The sequence below is a fragment of the Aspergillus karnatakaensis genome (assembly GCF_047715665.1).
Source record: "Aspergillus karnatakaensis strain CBS 102800 unplaced genomic scaffold BJY04scaffold_11, whole genome shotgun sequence".
Lineage (NCBI taxonomy): Eukaryota > Fungi > Ascomycota > Eurotiomycetes > Eurotiales > Aspergillaceae > Aspergillus > Aspergillus karnatakaensis.
Window position 1 is genome coordinate 441,723 of NW_027395723.1, and position 18,253 is coordinate 459,975.

An 18,253-nucleotide genomic window follows, 5' to 3' on the forward strand; every position below is an offset into this window, starting at 1 on the left:
GTTCAACATATCGGGCCCTACCTTGAGAACCTTCTGAACCATAGTTAGCAACAGTGGGTTCATAGTTCCACGCAGTTACCTGCTACCACATGTCCCCAAAGTGGTGTATGGTGTCCAACAATGACATTCTCCGATCATGAGACCGAGGCTCTAGATCTAGAGGCACAAAAGAGATACTACGCCTACCTTTCGAAACCCGATCTCGCCCAGTTCTCTAGGCAAAAACCTTAATGCCATCCCCCTTATTACCCGCGAGGTACGCCCAGCACACCTTCTCTCTTCGGCACGCGAAATCGTAGACCCCGACATCCCGCTTAAGGCTGGTGTAGGGGCCCAGTCGACGAAGCGGGTGCTAGGATAGATAGACGATAGAGCCAAGGCTGGCGCTAATCACCTCCTTGTTCTCCCTCCGGCGGATTCCGGCAAGGCGAGTAGCTTTGTTGTTATCAAGCGCTTCTTTGCGGACGTCGCTCGCAAGAGTCCCCTCCCCATTGTGATCTATAACTTCCCTAGTGTCTGCAATGGCGTTGATATTGACTCCCGAAACGACCACGAAAATCGTCCGTAAATCAGCCCCCACTAGCGCGCAGTAGTATATGAGACGTTGGCGGCGTGGAATTGACCTGTGAGCCTGTCGCACCCGTCTCTCGGCGGCGATCTCGCCATCTGAATTCGCGATTTGCGGCAGATAATCTGATTTTCTGAGCGGTGGACTGAGTGTCGGCTCTGTAGGTTGCATTGCAGTCTTTGCGAACGTCGTTCCCCGCACCGCGGCAAGAATAAATGAGCTTTAAGTCTCTGAATATGCGACAGAGGCCATTGGGTTGCCGAGCAAGGCTGCGTTGGCAGAGAGGCCGCGTGAGAGCGGCATCGCGTGGACGAAGTACGCGACGGCGATTTATTCGGCGAGATTAACGGGGATTGAGGGGGCGGAGGAGAATCTGAAGCCGAGGACACGGTATGGAGAGCCGGCAAAGGGGGCGAAGAAGATTGTTCAGAAGGTCAGGAAAGGCATTGCTGAGGTTGATGTGACTTTTCGAGTTCGACTTGGTCGTCAACGGACGCGCTGTAGAATTATACTAGCTGTGAGCTGCTGCTGTTAGTCATTTATGTTTGAGGAAACTATTTTTATGCACCTCGATAAATCTGCCGTCGGCCAGGTCAGGGCGGCGTGTATGGTACAAGAGCCTTACACATATTACCCTTAGATCTGGCTAGAGGATCGGTAATATATGTACCACCAATACGAAGATCACCGCCGCTGTCAAGGGCCGGCGTGCCGGAAGCGCAGATTCCCGCGATCATACGAGCATCCACCGCCGACCTTCCATTGGCCCAGAACGCCATCCACCTCTAATTTTCGATGGCGGTTACTGATGCCTGTGAGGCACAGCTCTTGATGGCAAATGTCTTTCGAAGGGGCGATATCCAATTGTTGACAACCTCCGGAGATACTTGACAGACAAACCACCATCTTCATCCTGTGAGAGGCTGCACAAGAGTCAAAAAACCAACAGGAAAAGACGCAGAAGCGCCAGGCACAAGGCCAGCCCTGTCACTTGGTTTGTCCCGCTGGTGGAACGATAGACTCCTTCCATGTGAAGGGGGAACCACGGTGCCTAGCTACCACCATTTCTCAGGCCGCGCGCGCTCAACCAAGCCCCCCGGGTCCCAACGGTTTGATCGGATCTTAGGAGAGGGAACTTCTTGCAACTTACCTTCTCCATCACTTTCCTTTTTTTTTATCGACCTGTCGAAGCTGGCTACCGTATCGGTATAACAACGTCAAAGTGACTCAATTCGACTGGCACCGCTCTGGTTTACCCTCCGACCAGCGCTTTCTCCACACTACAGCGTTTGGATCCATTAGCGTCGGCTTGAATTGATCGACAATCAATCTTGAACTTAAGGTGGCGGCTCGACCCCGACTCCCAGTCTCTCCTTCACATCCGCTGTATGTCTCCAACGCTGCATAAGGTCGTCACTGCTACCGCTTTGCTGATACTGTCGCCGAAGTGAACAAACCCCTCGCTGGTATATGAGCCGAGGCGATATCGACTGTTAAACCTGGCCGTGGCCCATGGTTACAACCTCGAACTCTAATTCGGATGGCTGCCCCTGGCATGGGCAGTGACTTTCAGCTCTTCTCCCCCTCTCAGTCAAGGGGGAGAAAGAGCTCACAAGGGGATTCCGGATCCGACGATACAGGTCAAGACTGGAATGAGTGGATGAGATGGGACGACCAGACCTTCCCAGATGTCATCAAAGACTTACCTTTATCACCCTCTCTTACATCTCCACCTTTCTCCGCTCGTAACAAAAGCCTTGATATCTTCCCCACCGGCGACTTCTCTCCCGACATTCCCATCGATTGTACGAATATCTCTTTCGAGCCCTTCCTGGCTCAAGATCGTGGTAACCTTCTACCGACGCCGTCTTTCAACGCTGCGGATACCTTCTCAGCCAACTCCGTGGTCTCAGGTTCCCCGCTGTCCTTTACAGGCGCCGGTCAGAAGCGAAAATCTGGTAGTGACGACGATGGATCGACCGTCAGTGGCGTTGCACCGGAGGTGAAGAAGGTACCATCTAAGAAACGAGCACACAACGTTATTGAAAAACGCTACCGAGCGAATCTGAACGAGAAGATTGCCGAGTTACGCGACAGTGTTCCCAGCCTCCGTTCATCCAAGGGTAGTGGATCACTTGACGACGACGAAGATGAGGGTGTCACCCCAGCCAGCAAACTGAACAAGGCATCCATTCTTTCTAAGGCGACGGAGTATATTCGACATCTGGAAACCCGAAACACGCGTCTCGAAGATGAAAATACCGCGCTAAAAAATAGGCTCCGTGAGTTGGAAAAGGCGGCAGATCAATCGCTAACTTCTGCGGCGTCGGTTTCCTCGCCGAGCAATTACACCGTTTCCACTGAATCTGGATCTGGCTCTTCTCCTAGCATATTCTCTAGCCCTGAAGACAGTCCCACGGATGCGTCGCCTCCTTCCTCTCGCCCCGTCTCGGGAATGATCAAAATACCGGACTCTTTCAAACGCATGCGTGCCGAGCCGGCTAAAAATGACCTCTGGTCGCAGTCTTATATGCAGCCAAGCTCCAACGGCGGGACTTCGCAATCTGGTAATGGTCGTCGACGGTCACATTATCCGAACAAATACGTTCTAGGCACTCTTGCTGGATTAATGGTTTTCGAGGGTCTGGGCAGAGAGAAGGAAACCGATTCAACCAACAAAGGCTTGATGGCCCTCCCGCTACACTACTTCAGAAATCTAGAGATTCCGCCAATGTTTATGGACACTATTGGCCATAGCTTCTGGTCATCCTGGCATGCTAGAGCTATCTTCCATTTCCTCTCTCTTGCCATCCTCGTGGTTGGGTCGGCCTTCATCGTCTTCGTCTATCTGTTCAATTCCGGTCCAGGCCGTCAGAACTCATCCAAGCAGATCACTCCGGATGTCATGCTGTCTTCCTCGAATTTCAGGCGCCAGGCCTGGCTGACTAGTGTGCAACGAGTTGGGGTTCCGAGACATCGGTTCTTCCACGAATGGTATGTCGTGACCTCGCGATGCTTTGAATATGTGATCCGGTGCTTTATCGGATGGAAGCTCTACTCGTCAATCACTGGTATCACTGAAGATGATGAGAAGGAACGTGTTAAGACCTGGGATATCGCAATTGATGCTCAACTTTCTGGCGGTGATGCAGAGATTAGCAAGAGCCGCCTGGTACTCACTATATTCGCTGCGGGCACTTTACCACGAAGCCCCATGAGGATGATGCTCAAGGCGCTGCATTGCCGTATCCTGCTTTGGAGAGTCGGAGTGCCGGGTCAATGGAGCTTCCAAGTCTCTAACGATGTTGCTCGTGCACTGGCGAGGTACCAATGGGACTTGGCCCGGAAGATGAATGCATCACTGCCGAAGGACCACCCTGATGCTCTTCCAACCCACCTTGACGCCTTGCTCAAATGCGAAAGTGAGGATGTCATGATTGATAGTATCACACAAAGGGCAGCGAATCTCACCTGGAATCGCCCCACACAGGAAGGGTCTGATGGTGATGATGCATTCCTGGATGCCGTGGAAGAGGATTCTGCCCTTCAATCCTCCCTCGATGCCCTAGCGGCCTGGTGGTCTTCCCATCTCCTTCAGCGTGCGCTGCTCAGGTATTTTGAGGCTAGCGCACGAGGTCCAGACACAAAGAAGAGTCGTGACCTCTTTAAGTCGAAAATTCAGCTTGCTCTCGATGTGGCCCCGCAGCCTTCTGCTGCTCATACTCGGGCTCAGGTCATGATGGCCGTGTTCTTTGAGCAAGACCGGGTCGAGAACATCAATGGCGTTCTTGCTGCATTGCCAAAGGAGAAGTCCAAGACCAAAGAGAATCGGGCCTCTAACTTCCTAGACTCCTCGTTGCCTGTTTCAGTCCGTGAAGAGATATCGATCGCTGTTCGTTGCGCCATGATTGCTGCCATCTTCACGGCACGCTCTCGCGATGACACCTCGCTGCCTGAATCGTTTACTATGGACAAGGCTGTCACCTGGTTCAGTCAGTTGCCTCTTGACCCAGTCGACTTGACTCTTTTGGGCTTCTCAGCTGTCTACCACCTACTCCATGTCCTTGCCTCCGATACAGGGTACTTGTCCTCATCGGACTCATCACGCCCTTCGTCGCCAGCGCTTAACGACTCTCCATGGGATTCTTCGGATGGACTGGCTGAAGATGAGGCGGAAGATGAACCGTACAATACACACAAAGAAAGCTTCACTCCGCAGCCGATCCCTCTTCTTGGTCGCGTCGCTTCGGAGCTTATGTACTGGGCTCGCAACGCCTACAACCCGACTTTCTACGGATTCACTTCTAATCTTGTCCAAATCATCGAAGATGAATGTACCTCTCTGTGCCGCGGCGCTGGCGTCGACGTCGCTGACTATTCTCGCATTCACCGAGAACGATTGAAGGCAAGTCATCGCAAGGACAAAACAAAACACAAGCAGCCTCGGTTGATGGAGCACCAAAATAAGCTCGCTGAACCTTCCCTTGAAGAACCTGTGATTGCGGTCGACCGCCAAAATAAACAGCTAGAGCGTTCCGCAGCCGAAGTCCAGTAAAGGTCCCAGGCGATGGTGCCGTTAATGGCGGGGGCATGGAATGCTATTGTATACTCATTGTTGCTTTTTCGTCTGGCGTGTTTGATTTGTGGCTGTGTAGATGCTACTGGTGTATCGGTGAACTAGGAGGAGAAATTGGGAAGGCGTTATGGATGCCCGCCACATAAACATGCGATATCTTCGCTCTGGCTCTAATGTCATAATCTGTGTCTTCGCTGCGTGGGATGCTTAGGGTACTCCAGAAGTCACGACATAAGGCAAAGGATAGAGACAAAGAAGCATAACGTTGCAATGACATCGTTGTCCATTACACACGAGTTCTAAGGTTGTAGATTCGTTCTTGGTGACGTTTTCTCGGGGCTGTCACTCCAGCTGACACAGACAGCCCCTTTGTAGCCGAGATTCCAGCTGTTGTTGATCTATCTTGACACACTACATGGTCAGCTTGTGCCAGCTCCCAACTTCCACGTCATGAGCGATAACCCCAGGCACAATCTTGATAGCGGAATACCTTAATCCAGGGAGTCAGGAGAGCCAGGGGAAGAGGGGTGTGTCTGTGCGTGGTGACTCGTTGGATGAAGCTCCGCCTTCCGTTTCCGGTGCCGTGGTTTCATCCACGCTTTTGCGGCTCTCCACGCACACACTTAGACCTTGTTCCTCTTCCAACTCCAACAATACTACGTCTTAGTGACAAATCCTGTCTCTCAGATGTCTGGTTCCGCGATCTTGCCGTTCTAGATCTTACCGTCTGTCCGCGACGATGGTCCAGGCCATCCCGAGATACACACGCTCGCATTCTTGCAACCGTCATTCCCCACATTCTTCGCGGTTGCAATCGCATGCTCACTCACGTTGTAGCCTTGTTTCTCACCAATGCGTTGCTATACCCACCACCTATGACTTTTCCGGGCTGCCAAGGGTCCTGGATGACGGCATCGCTGCGATGGCCAGAGGAAGTACCCGCACGTCACGATGGCTGTCATCCTATATTCGGAAGTCTGCATGCGAGTATATGTATCCGGAGATGGCATCGTGCCTTTTCTTCCGAAGGACGATCCATTTGCGCGGCTTTCAATGAGTGCAGGGGTGCGGCTTTCGCTGCGTCGCGGTATTCTTGTTCGAAGAACATTTCCATTCAACAACGAATATCGAGATCATGGGGGTTGACTATATACAGCCTGGCGAGGAGCACACTCGCGGTGTTCATCCGTCGATGAATGTCGCGCTAGCGACTCCTCTATTTGTACTCGGCGGGACATTCGTGATCATCTTCATTGCGAGAATTCTGATACAGCTACAACACCGCCGCCGACTACGCACGATCTTACGAGAAGACGATCAGTCTAAGTTTACGCAACGAAGTGGTCTTATTGCCAGACTCAACAAGCATGTCTTCTACGCACCGCTGCTGTCAACCCGCCATAGCCGCGAATTTCGCCTCCTGGGATTTCACATGGGTACTACACCGCTCCGAATAGAAACTGCGCTGCTCATAGCGTATATTGGGATAAACCTCGCCTTCTTCGTTTCCCTGGTTGACTGGTGGAAGGACTACCAGGAACTGTTGTATCAGCTCAAGTATGCGGCTGGCCACTTGGCTGTGATGAATACACCCGGGCTAGTGTTGACCGCTGGCCGAAATAACCCATTGATTCCTATTCTGGGTATTCCTTTCGATGCGTTTAATCTTCTGCACCGCTGGGTTGGCCGACTTATTGTCGTTGGTGCTATCGTCCACACGGCTTGTGTGGTTGCTGGGAAGATTGCGGAGAGTAAGTTAGCCCTAAGTTGCTTTAGACTCTTCTAACGTTGGCAGCGAGTGTGGAGCATACTAGCCATCTGGTGTGGCACGTTCCTTTCTTTATATATGGGATGATTGTAAGTATTTCTCTGCACTCTAGGCAAATACTGTCTAATATGGTCAGGCATTTATTGGGTTCCTTCTTATTCTCATTCATTCCGTGTCTCCAATTCGACACGCATTTTACGAAATATTTCTGCATCTTCACATCCTACTGGCAGTAATGTCATTCGCTGGACTCTGGTATCACCTACGTGGTCTCACTCAGCAATACGTTCTTCTTGGAACCATTATCATATGGGGATTAGAGGTGAGACTTCCTTACCAGTTCTTACCAGTATCGACTCGCAGTAGCTAACTTCTCCAGCGAGCTGCTCGCCTAGGGAGTCTCATATGGCGCAATTTGGGCAAACACCGCACAACTGCGAACGTCGAGCTCCTTCCTGGAAATGTCGCCCGGGTAGATGTCGCTGTTGCAAGGACTTGGAAGTTCAAGGCTGGTCAATATATGTACCTCTACATCCCGTCCCTAGGGCTGTGGACATCGCACCCGTTTTCCGTGGCTTGGACAGCGAGTGAAGAAACCAGCGTGGCAGACAAGAGAGACTCGAGCGATTCTTTCAATCTTCTGCTCAACGAGAAACCGCGGACTACTGTTTCATTTCTCGTCAAGCGAAGAGACGGGTTTACGTGCAAGCTTCTGCGGAAGGCTATCGACTCCGAGGAGTGCCAATTCCGTGCGACTGCCTTTGCAGAGGGACCTTTCGGTAAGCTCTCTCGCGATTTACAGTCAGCCTCTCTAACCTGACAAAGGTGGTCTTCATTCGCTCGCCTCCTACGGAACGGTAATTTTAGTCGCAGGCGGAATCGGAATCACTCATCCAATGTCTTACATGCATCAGTTCATGGAAGGATACACAGCTCGAAATATAGCGGTTCGCCGAGTAAACCTCGTCTGGGTTGCCCGCAGTCTCGGTATGCCACCTAAATGCAAGTTCCATAAGCTCATACTAACTCGTTCAAGACCACCTCTCATGGATCCACCCTTGGATGACGTCCATATTCGAGCACCCTGCCATCCGTTGTAAAGAGCAGCATCCATTCCGGTCACAAGGCCTATCCGTGTCCATCCAGGTGTATTTGACAGACAGACACTGCAGCGAGGAGTATACGCCCACCGAGAGCCCTTGGGCCTTCTGTGCCCCTCCTGGCGTCACCGTCAGTATCGGCTATGGCAAGCCGTGCTTCGGCCATATCTTAGAGACTGAGAAGGAAAATCAGATCGGGGCTATGGCCGTGAGTGTCTGCGGGCCGGGGAGCATGGGTGATGATGTCCGGAGTTCCGTCCGCCAGGCGCAGGGCGGGAAGGTAATAGATCTCTACGAAGAGACCTTTTCTTGGTAGTGCTGTTTGTTTTGTTCTTGTATAGCCGTCTAGCCATGTCATGAAAGCATCCTTATAGAAATCTTTCCTCCCAATTGCTAGAAACCATATTTACAGCACACTCTTCTTCTTGATAAAGTGCGCATTAACTGGTGTAACCGCTTTCCCTCTCGCGAAGAAACCCTCAATATTCTCCATCGCCAACCTCTCAAACCCAATATGCGTATCCACCGTGCCTCCCGCATTGTGCGACATCATCATCACCTTCGGATTGCTCGCCAGCCGCGGATGCACATTCGGCTCATTTGCATGAACATCCATCCCCACACCAACCAGCGTCCCATCCTCAATAGCACCCAGCAACGCCTCCTCATCAACCAACGACCCGCGCGCAATATTCACAAACCGAGACCCGCGCTTAAACTTCGCAAACTTCTCAGCCGTCAAGAGCGTCTTACCCGCAAAGGGCGTCGCAACAATAACACAATCCGCGTCACCAAGTAGACTATCCAAATTATCGTAGAACGTAGCACCGACGCTCTTCTCGACGTCCTCGGATTTGCGGAAAAGATCATGGTACAGGATCTTCATCCCGAAGGCCGCGTAGACTTTCTTTGCGATTGTCAATCCGATAGCTCCTAGACCGATGATCCCTAGAGAGTGCCCCGAGGGGTTCCGGGCTGTGAGAGGCGAGTTCTGGTGTGCGTCTAAGAAACGGCGCGGGTTTTGCGAGATCGCTGCTTGATGGGACCAGGCGAGGTTGCGGAAGACGGCTAGGATGAGGAAGAGGGTCATGTCTGCGACGGACTCGGAGGAGGCGAGGGCGCCGTTGCAGTATAGAATACCTGTTCATACAAATATCCTCATTAGCAAACTACCCTCGGCTATATCTTCCCCTCCTTAAAGAAGGCATAAGGCAAAAGAAAGAATGAAATGAAATAAGAGTAAACAGTACCGTACTCCCCAAGAACATCCACATCAACCCAGTCATAGCCGGCCCCCGCGCTCGCCGAGATCTTCACGCTCTTCGGCAGCAGCTCAATGAGTTCTCGATCCCACCGGCCCATCTCCCCGCCTGTGTTCCAGAATGGTCGGAAGATGGCGTCGAACTCGCCCCATCGGTTCTCCTTTAGGGCTTTGATGAATTCATCGCGCTGTCGCTCTTCTGTGCTGGGGCGTATTATGGTGAATTGGCTGCTAAAGCGGGTGTAGATGTCGTGGTTGTATTTTATGGGGTCGCCGAGGTGTAGGATTGTTGGGTTGGGCATTTTGGAGGTCTTTGCAATGTGAAGGTAGAAGAGGGAAGGATGAGGAGGGAGTTTTGGTGACAAGAGGGAGCGATCTTGGGTGGTGTGGTGATTCTTGGGATATGGGGTGGTGTTTGGGTGGGTAGAGCTATATAGTTCGGGGAACTGGGTCAAAGGCCGTCAAAGGCCGATTGCCGATGGGAGGGCGGGAATTGAGATTGCTTGGGTTAGTTGTTGGTGGGTTTGTCCGGGGAGGGGGTTGGGCTTTGTGGGGTAAGAGGAGCCTTGAGGCCTGAGGACCTTGGTTGGTTTCCACTTTCACATAATTCCTCTGGGGTATTTAGGTTCTTTTGGGGGTTTTGGAGAGTGTTTTGGTTGAATGTTCTCTGGATATAGATCGTCGGAGAAGCTTCCGAAGTCCGCCCCAGCGCAAATATATACTCTAGGAAGTCAAAACCCGAGCCGATGTAATTTGAGTCAAGCATGCATCAGTACACATCAATTAGCCAATTTCAATCATTACCGCTAATCCAGTCAAAAAGCACCCGCGCCCAGTCCCAGTCCTAGTCCAATTCCAACTCCAGTTCAAATCCCAACCCCAACCGGACCCATCGCCGTTCAATCATCACCCTCCGCTTTCGCAGCCCTAACAGCCCACCTCACCAAGTCCGCAATCGCTCCACTAATAGCCTCAAGCCGCGGGATCTCGTGCCCTCCTCCATGATTATATACCTTCCTCACACCTCTCTCACAAACCTCACTCAATTGAATCCCGGCAATATACCTCGGATCTCTCTCACCATAAATATGCACCGTCGGAACAGTGATGCGAACGGGCCCTGTAATCTCCCTCCGAATCTCTTCCTCCTTGTTAAATGCGTACGCGGAGGGAAGAGGCGCGTGAGTGTGGATGTGGATCTGGTTGTAAGGCCCAGGATAGGATGTCAAGGATGCGTTAGGGGACAATGTGAAATCGAAATCGAGACCGGAGGATGTCCAACGCGTTGAGCCGCGAGCGAGGATAGATGAGGAACTGGCCATCGAGGCGAGTGCTGCTCTCGACGCCAGATCACGGGTCTTTGTCTGCGGGAGGATATTGTACCCGATGTGTTCGAGGAGCGGGAGGGGTGCGCCGCCGCAGATGAAAATCGCGGATTTGAAGGGTGGCGGTCCTGGTATCGGTAGCTCTTCTACTTTGTCCGTCGTGTTATCTGTTAAGGCGTGGATCTTTCGTCCGGCTTCATGCAGAAGGAGCATGCTAGCTGCTAGGATGGATCCCTGCGAGAAGGTCAAGACGAGGTCGTACGGGCCCCGCTCTGCGATTATGTCGGAAAGCCATGTGTGTGTTCGCTGAAGAGTCTCGAATGTGGTGTCTTGTGGTGTCTCGTCGTAGTATGAGTAATATGGGGGTGGGTAGAATAGGTCGACGCCAGGTGCGGGAGGACTGGGGTATGGGCCGTCGAGGAAATCGAAATCGAGGTCTAGATCCGTGAGGCGAGATCGGATGGAAGCTGGTGTATAGTTAGGTTGTTAGTAGAGGTTTCTTTATTAGATGGTGGGGTTTGCGCTTGTGCTGACAGGTTTGGGATTTGAAGATGTGGCCGCTTGTGCCTCGGCCGTGGAGGCAGAGGACCTTCATTGTTCTTGCATTTGGCGGGACAACTGACGGTAAGTATTCGACAGAATAAGTAGTATATCTTGTGGGGTGATGATGATTGAGGAATGATGGTGACGACGATCTGCTCCTTGCAGATACCAGTGACACTGCAAAAGCAAACAAAAGCAAACTTGATGAATTGTCGGGATATTGACTGGCTGGCCTTGCAAACAAAGCCCGGACTCCGGAAAAGTCTACACCTGATCATCTGCAGCGTTGCACAGAATCCAGAAGAGGAATAAGATCACATTGCGTACTAGGTCTGCGTATATCTAATGAGTGAAACTGGTCGGTTTGTGGATTCAAGAGCGCTTTCAAGTCACAAGACTGTGTTGAATCAGTCTACGGGCGCGGATCCATATCATGGTCCGGCAGCATGGTTGAGCATGCGATGAGTAGTCACCTGCCACTACTTCTTCGGCTCCGTAATAACGCTGGCAGCCATACTTGCGTCCACACTGGCGTTGGCACTCATCGAAATGGGCGACAAACTTCTCAAACCAGCCCGCATCTCAGCATCCTCCATCGTCAGTGTCGCGTTCTTGCCTGTTCCGATTCTGAATCGGCGCTTGATTGCCTTCCAGCTTTCCACTAGCGCTAGATAGACCACAACACAACCAAATACTATTCCCCAATGCCAGCTGATACCGTGGTGCTTGAAGACAACACGATTCACCTCGGGAAGGTAAATCACCGGGAAAGCAATCACAAAGCCGGCAATGACAGCCCAGAAAAGGAACTGATTCCGCCAGATGGAGTGAAAAACAGAGAACGGGCCTGGGTTGCGGTCTGGATCGAGGTTAAAAAGTGACCGAGAAAAGTGCTTTACTTCCCAGGCGGTGACAAGGAGCAAGAACGTCAGAGTAGCATAAGTCGTCGCGCGCGCCTCGAAGACGGTGCCGCAGCTGTCGTTCCAGCCGTCGTTGCACTCATAACCCATGCTTGCGGTGCCGTCTCCAGCGCCGTAGATCACGCTAACGAAGGCGACAAGACAGAGAGAGCCCATGAAGCTACCGTACACCATCTTGTCCGTAATAAGCTCGCGCGTAAAAACACCCACTTTCAGGTCATGCGGTGGGCGGTACATAATGTCCGGTTGAGCTTCCTCGAGACCAAGTCCCAGTGCAAGAAAAGAGGAGGTTACAAGGTTGGCCCAGAGAATTTCCAAAGGTGACAGAGGGAAGATTGAGTTCCCTTCCTCATCCATGAAAGCCAGGGCAATCAGGAGAAGAATGACCTGGGCGATATTGGATATCAATAGATGCATCAGGAACTAGTCAAATTAGCAAGCTTCATGTGTTAGCAAAAGGAAGCATACCTTCTGGATGTTGTCGAAGAGACGTCTGCCTTCTTCAACCGCTTTCACGATTGAAGCGAAATTATCATCAGTCAAAACCATGTCGGCTGCTTCTTTGGCAACGTCGCTACCGTTTTTCCCCATGGCAATTCCCACATCGGCACGTTTCAAAGCGGGTGAGTCGTTGACACCGTCACCGGTCATGACGCAGAATGCTCCGCGCCGATGCATGGCTTCAACCATACGGACCTTCGTCGTAGGACTGCAACGTGCGATAACCAAGGGTAACTGCTCAATAGCGTCTACATCCGTATCAGATAAGCGGTCAAAGTCTTTTGCTGCCATGACCAGCCGGCTTGACTTTGCATCCACAATTGGGTCGAGGATACCAACTTCTGATGCAATTGCCGTGGCCGTTCGAATATGGTCACCCGTGAGCATGTGGACTGTGATACCGGCCATCTGACATTTTCGGACCGCTGCAGCTGTTTCGAGGCGTGGTGGATCGTACAATCCTACCAACCCGGCGAAGCCTAGGTTGGATTCAGCTGCCTTTCGAGGAGACACCTGCGACTCATCATTGACAGAAGTCCTTTTGTAAGCGATGCACAGTACACGGAGGCCTTCTCCAGCCATCCTGTCTGCAGTTTCCTGAATGACTTCTTTCTCCTGCTCACTGATGCTGAGACTAGGGAGAAGAGCCTCAGGTGCTCCCTTTGAGTACACCTCATTAAGACCGGCTTGCCGGTCGCTATAAACAACACTCATCTTCTTGACAGAAGAGTCAAAAGGATACTCGGTGTGAAGGTGAAGATTTCGATCCCTAACAATGTCGCCTTTATCATACCCGAACCTCATTGAGAAAACACGTAAAGCGATTTCAGTAGGCTCTCCAACAGCAGTCCACTCTCCTTCGGCCACCTGTGCGGGCACCTCCGCCTCTTTCGAAGATACAGATAGTGCATTGTTGTGAACAACAGAGAGGTTGCACAATGAGAGGGCGGTAATGAAAGTGTTTGATGCATCGTCTCGAATGTCGTTCGGATCAGCCTCCTTGCCGTCTAGTCGAACAACTCCACTAGTGGGATCGAAAGGGTTCGTTGTTTCATGGACGGTCAAAGTACCACTGTCCGGTATCCAAGCAGTGCGTGCAACCATCTTGCCCTGTGTCAGGGTACCGGTCTTATCCGAGCAAATGTTGGTAACCCCGCCGACAGCCTCGAGGCATTGCAGCTTGCGAACAATCACGTTGCCCCTTGCCATCGCCTTGGTACCAACCGCCATTGTAATAGTAAGCACCGCGATCAACGACTCGGGGACGACGGCCACGGCGACGCAGATTCCATAAATGAGAACCTCACCTTGAATATCCCATTTGCTCACAGAGAAGACAATGATGGCGAGAAGAACCGCAAGCGCAAAAAGGAGCAAGGCGAACTTGCTCAGTTTGACTTGCAAAGGAGTTCCGACAAGACCGAGGATGCTCTTTACAGTAGCAACTAAACGGTGATACATGCGGACAACAATGTTCGAGCCATCATGTTCAGTTTTATCCTGGAGCAACTGCGCAATCTTTCCAACCTCCGTGTTCATCCCCGTAGCAGTAACAACGCCTGTTGCTCGGCCTTGGGTGGTACTACAGCCAGAGTATGCCATATTGGTCCTATCTCCAATTGGAATATCACGGGAAGTAAGGGTGACATGCGGTGTCTTCAGTACAGGTAAAGACTCTCCTGTCAGAAGAGCCTCATCCATTGAAGCGTTCATGCCATCGAACAATCTCAAATCCGCGGGAACGATGTCACCGACGGCGAGTTGCACGATGTCACCAACCACAATAGACTCGGCCTTTACAGAGGCAATCCTGCCATCTCGCAGTACCTTACATATTGGGGCAGAAAGCTTTTGTAGAGAGAGGATGTCCTTCTCTGCACGGTAGTCTTGAACGAATCTGCAAACCATTAATCTGAGCTCTCCGACAGTTTGAACATCTCTCTTACCCCACAACGATATTGAGGAGGATAACGGCGGTGATCACACCACCCTCAATATAATCGTTGATACCAAAGGACACGCCCATGACGATCACCAGGATCTATCCAGAGTCAACAAACTGCTCCTCCATATCGACTCGAACTGCCAAAGGGGAGGACCATACTAAAGTCAAACTGTTGGAAACCTGTCTTAGGAGGATTTTCCATACGGAAAGTGTTTCCATTCCTCCAACACTGTTGGGGCCATCTCGCTCGAGACGAGAAGAAGCCTCTGTGTTTGACAGGCCATGTCTATAGCTGTCAGTGCGTCTCTTTCACAGCATAAACCTGAACATACTGGAAGTCGACATCAAGAATTGCCGAGAGGCGAGAGGGTTCAATAGTGTGAGCATAGTGCGTCGGACTTGTATCGTCTTCTTCAGAGTGGCGAGTTGTGGTAGCTTGCTGAGTCTTATGTGGTGGCGCTTTCTCCTGCGGTTGGACAGCCTTCTCAGAATCGTGCGTGTTTTTTACATCTCCAGGATGATTATGGTGTTGTGATTTGTGCTCCCTTGAGTAAGCACATATAGGAGGCTCCGTCGATTCCTCGACATCAAGTGGTGCTGTTTCAATGCCCATTCAATTAAAGTTGAGGTGAAACGGAGAGCGTGTGTGATGAGATACAGCGGAAAATGCTCTTGAAACCGGAGAGACGACGCAGACGATCCGTATAACCCCCAGGGCTTATCGAACAAAGAAGAGAGGAGATGAGCGTTGGAGTAGTCAGGACCGGGGGATTCAGAAGGTGAGCTTTATAGCCGGACAGCGGATCTGGGCGTAGGGCGGGGGATGGACAAGACCAAGAGTCACGGCATGAGGGGTTGTCATATTCCCTGCACCATTCACAGAAGGTTCCCTAGAAAGTCACAGAATCTGGAACATTATCTTGGCTGATTGCATCAGCGTCATAATCACTGCGCATGTAAACCACCCATCAAGCCACTAATGGCTTGGGTGCGAAGGCAGCATAGTATCAGATTGGATGGAGGAGAGTCTGGGGAACTCTCTGGCGGAGACCGCGCCTCAAACGCGATAAGTCGTGGCCAACTTTCCTGGGAGTAAGACGTGAGCAGGGCAACCAGTCAGAGTTAACTTGCATGGCCACGATGGATCCCGGCGTTGAGGATGAAGGAACCGACCCTGGTCGTTATAGGCACGTGAGCCTGTGCAGCCACTTCGTACGGAGCCACTCTTTCAACTGCTTTCCTCCACGGTTGTCGACAGCTTGACGGGCGAGTGAGGAGAGTTGATTTCAAGCCACCTTTCTTCTTTCCTCGGTTTATTTTGAGTTGAAGAACAGACCTCATTCTCCACGATCTGGATCGAAAACCGGGCTATCTTTGAGCCACCATTGCACATCTTCCCGCCGTGTGGCTGGGCATTTCTGGGCTGAACGTGTTGGAGGCAATGATAATCAGCGCTTGCTCTCTTCCATGAATCGTGCTCATTCCTCCCCCGTCTAGCCTTTGTCGCTATCAGAGCAGTATTTTAAGTGGTCGATTCTTGAATCGGCGTCGGAGAATCTCGACAGCCAAGACAATCACGCATCACTGCCTCGCCTTGCCCGACGTCGGCAACTGGGATATCTTCCAAAGCTGCCGATACCATTTATCCATCGAATAGCGTGATCTGATCTGCGAGGATCCTATTTCCTTCAAGTCAAAATAATCCCCGTGCCGTGGGCGTATTCCGAAAAGGCGTTCATGCTGGCCGTGGCACCACTGTGGCATCTCCGTAGGACTGAGCTCACAAATTCACATGGTATATGCCTATGAAGGGCATATGTCTCGTAAGTTTTACGCCTGGACTTCTCATTGAATGAAACAACAAACTTTAAAAGCTCGATTGGTCATATAAGCTTGGATGGTGCTCCGTATGGGATCATACATCATAAATTGTTCCCCAAATGACCCTGCGCAGGTCAACGGAGTAGCACCTTGAACCTTGGCACTTTGCAATGTGGTTGCAAAGTCAACCACGAATGCACCAAAGTATGTTGACAGGGCCAGCATTGACCGAGAGCTTGACCGGGCTGATGCATCGTCCCTGTTTCTGGACTTCTTACTTCAAAAGGCTTTAAACCTGCTATTTCTTGCTACGTGGTTTTTTGGAGAATTGACCGGCATAGTGGGCTTGCCAAGTACTATATTTTCTATTCTGAGATCCATCCTGCAAGGAGTCATATGATGCCACCAATCTCAGCCGGAGAACGATCGAACGAAACGTACCTACTGCTGAGTTCTCTGACTCTGACACTCCCTGTGAGGTGGATGCTGAGTGCCTTGTTGGTGTCTTCTGGCCCCAGGCATCAACGTTAGCCTTAAGAAAGCGCGTAACCAATCAGTAGCTGGCCCGCACCCTCCGCCGGATCGCATCAAAATTTCATGTTGCAGCTTCCAACTGACCCAGCTCCCAGATGTCCATTGATTTGACCAGAATCCCCGCCCATAGAACCTCGTCCACATTACAACCAGGAAACCCAACAGCTTGAATTGATTGCAAGGAGCTTGACAATGGGGGGTCCGATTGCCTCACTTCACCCGCTCACCCGCGCCGATGGCTCAGCTTCATACCAATGTCCTTCGACTGGGTCATACATTCTCGGATCCGTCAATGCTCCCATCGAGCTTCCCGGGCGCCGAGACGCTCTAAAGCCCGAAGAAGCCACTCTTGAAGTGTTTGTGAAACCAGGCACTGCCCCCGGTGGCATCGGCGAGCGTTACGTGGAAGGCATTCTTAGAGGCGCCCTAGGCCGAGTGGTCCTAGGACGAGAGAAGGGATATCCGAGACGTGGAGTTGTCATTACCCTGGCTATTGTTGGTGGGGAGAGCGTGGAGAGAGGAGGATCTGTAAGTCATCAGTAAAGCACGATGATCAACTGTCAATTAACATATTTTCTGATGAACAGTATCTCCCGCTCCTTCCTGCCCTTCTACATACTGCCACTCTTGCCCTATTGTCGGCCTCGGTTCCGCTGTCAGTGACACTATCAGCCACTGTGTTGGCCATCAATACATCTGGTGAAATCATCTCCGAGCCCTCCGCAAGAGACGCGGCGGCCGCAGCCTCCCTCCACGCTCTAGCGTTCACATCCAAAGGTCATCTTTTGTTGAATGAAAGCGAGGGGAAATTTGATTTTGATACCTGGGAGAAGGTCTACGAGCGCGCTATGGCCATTTGCCATGGAACTTCGGCTTTAGGCTCTGACGGGGATGTGGCCATGACCGAGGGCGTGGAAAGCCAGCCGCTTGAAGGAATCATTCGCGATACAGTTCAAGATCAAATTCATTCCGACTACGCCTGGAAACTGGACACCGCTTGATAAATTGTGATTGACCACCAAGTCAACGAGAGCAAACCTGCGCCACAAAAACTATGGTTGTCGGGTTCATACATGCAGTCGGTTACTCCAAAAGTGTATACCGACCCCCCCATATACCATCATTGCCGAACTGGTCTTAGATGCCCGTGAGGGGCAAGATACAGCGTCAAAGCCTCCGGCCGTCTGATTGGGACACGCTTAGCCTATCGGCAATCTCTTCTACCCTTCCTCGAGCATATTGGTGGGTACAGACTCGGCGGTGTGCAGAAAGATGGTTTGTCTGATATCAAAACGCGGGGTTGAGGGTTCGTGATCGCTGACGTGGGATGCTCTGGATACTCAGGCTCAACCCCCAGCCTTATCATTAACCACCTCGGGCTGCATATAAGG

At 51.6% G+C, this 18,253-nt stretch overlaps 6 protein-coding genes across 6 annotated transcripts; 3 read left to right on the forward strand and 3 right to left on the reverse strand.

Annotated features, from left to right (window-relative positions):
- Nucleotides 1–1,794: 1,794 nt before the first annotated feature.
- On the forward strand, nucleotides 1,795–5,428 carry BJY04DRAFT_16511 (basic helix-loop-helix domain-containing protein). The gene has a single exon (XM_073709112.1). The coding sequence runs from the start codon at nucleotides 2,109–2,111 to the stop codon at nucleotides 5,121–5,123; it is 3,015 nt and encodes a 1,004-aa protein (XP_073574064.1). The 5' UTR covers nucleotides 1,795–2,108; the 3' UTR covers nucleotides 5,124–5,428.
- Nucleotides 5,429–6,122: 694 nt separating this feature from the next.
- Nucleotides 6,123–8,373, forward strand: BJY04DRAFT_16495 (ferric reductase family protein). The gene is made up of 6 exons (XM_073709108.1): nucleotides 6,123–6,895; nucleotides 6,940–7,001; nucleotides 7,049–7,234; nucleotides 7,292–7,691; nucleotides 7,738–7,899; nucleotides 7,949–8,373. The coding sequence occupies exons 1-6, from the start codon at nucleotides 6,280–6,282 to the stop codon at nucleotides 8,326–8,328; spliced, it is 1,806 nt and encodes a 601-aa protein (XP_073574065.1). The 5' UTR covers nucleotides 6,123–6,279; the 3' UTR covers nucleotides 8,329–8,373.
- Nucleotides 8,374–8,418: 45 nt separating this feature from the next.
- Nucleotides 8,419–9,575, reverse strand: BJY04DRAFT_206064 (D-mandelate dehydrogenase-like dehydrogenase; the record flags this gene model as incomplete). The annotated part of the gene is made up of 2 exons (XM_073713669.1): nucleotides 8,419–9,152; nucleotides 9,263–9,575. 2 exons carry the CDS (start codon nucleotides 9,573–9,575, stop codon nucleotides 8,419–8,421), a joined length of 1,047 nt encoding a protein of 348 aa, XP_073574066.1.
- Nucleotides 9,576–10,127: 552 nt separating this feature from the next.
- Nucleotides 10,128–11,406, reverse strand: BJY04DRAFT_16528 (putative EF-hand calcium-binding domain protein). Its single transcript, XM_073709115.1, has 2 exons — nucleotides 11,133–11,406; nucleotides 10,128–11,065 (listed from the first exon to the last, which is right to left on the reverse strand). The coding sequence occupies exons 1-2, from the start codon at nucleotides 11,191–11,193 to the stop codon at nucleotides 10,173–10,175; spliced, it is 954 nt and encodes a 317-aa protein (XP_073574067.1). The 5' UTR covers nucleotides 11,194–11,406; the 3' UTR covers nucleotides 10,128–10,172.
- Nucleotides 11,407–11,620: 214 nt separating this feature from the next.
- BJY04DRAFT_215681 (putative potassium/sodium P-type ATPase) lies at nucleotides 11,621–15,120 on the reverse strand (the record flags this gene model as incomplete). Its single annotated transcript, XM_073715533.1, has 5 exons — nucleotides 11,621–12,484; nucleotides 12,530–14,459; nucleotides 14,509–14,603; nucleotides 14,667–14,793; nucleotides 14,840–15,120. The coding sequence occupies 5 exons, from the start codon at nucleotides 15,118–15,120 to the stop codon at nucleotides 11,621–11,623; spliced, it is 3,297 nt and encodes a 1,098-aa protein (XP_073574068.1).
- Nucleotides 15,121–16,663: 1,543 nt separating this feature from the next.
- On the forward strand, nucleotides 16,664–17,965 carry BJY04DRAFT_16551 (putative exosome complex subunit Rrp46). Its single transcript, XM_073709123.1, has 2 exons — nucleotides 16,664–17,390; nucleotides 17,450–17,965. The coding sequence occupies exons 1-2, from the start codon at nucleotides 17,055–17,057 to the stop codon at nucleotides 17,861–17,863; spliced, it is 750 nt and encodes a 249-aa protein (XP_073574069.1). The 5' UTR covers nucleotides 16,664–17,054; the 3' UTR covers nucleotides 17,864–17,965.
- Nucleotides 17,966–18,253: the final 288 nt, after the last annotated feature.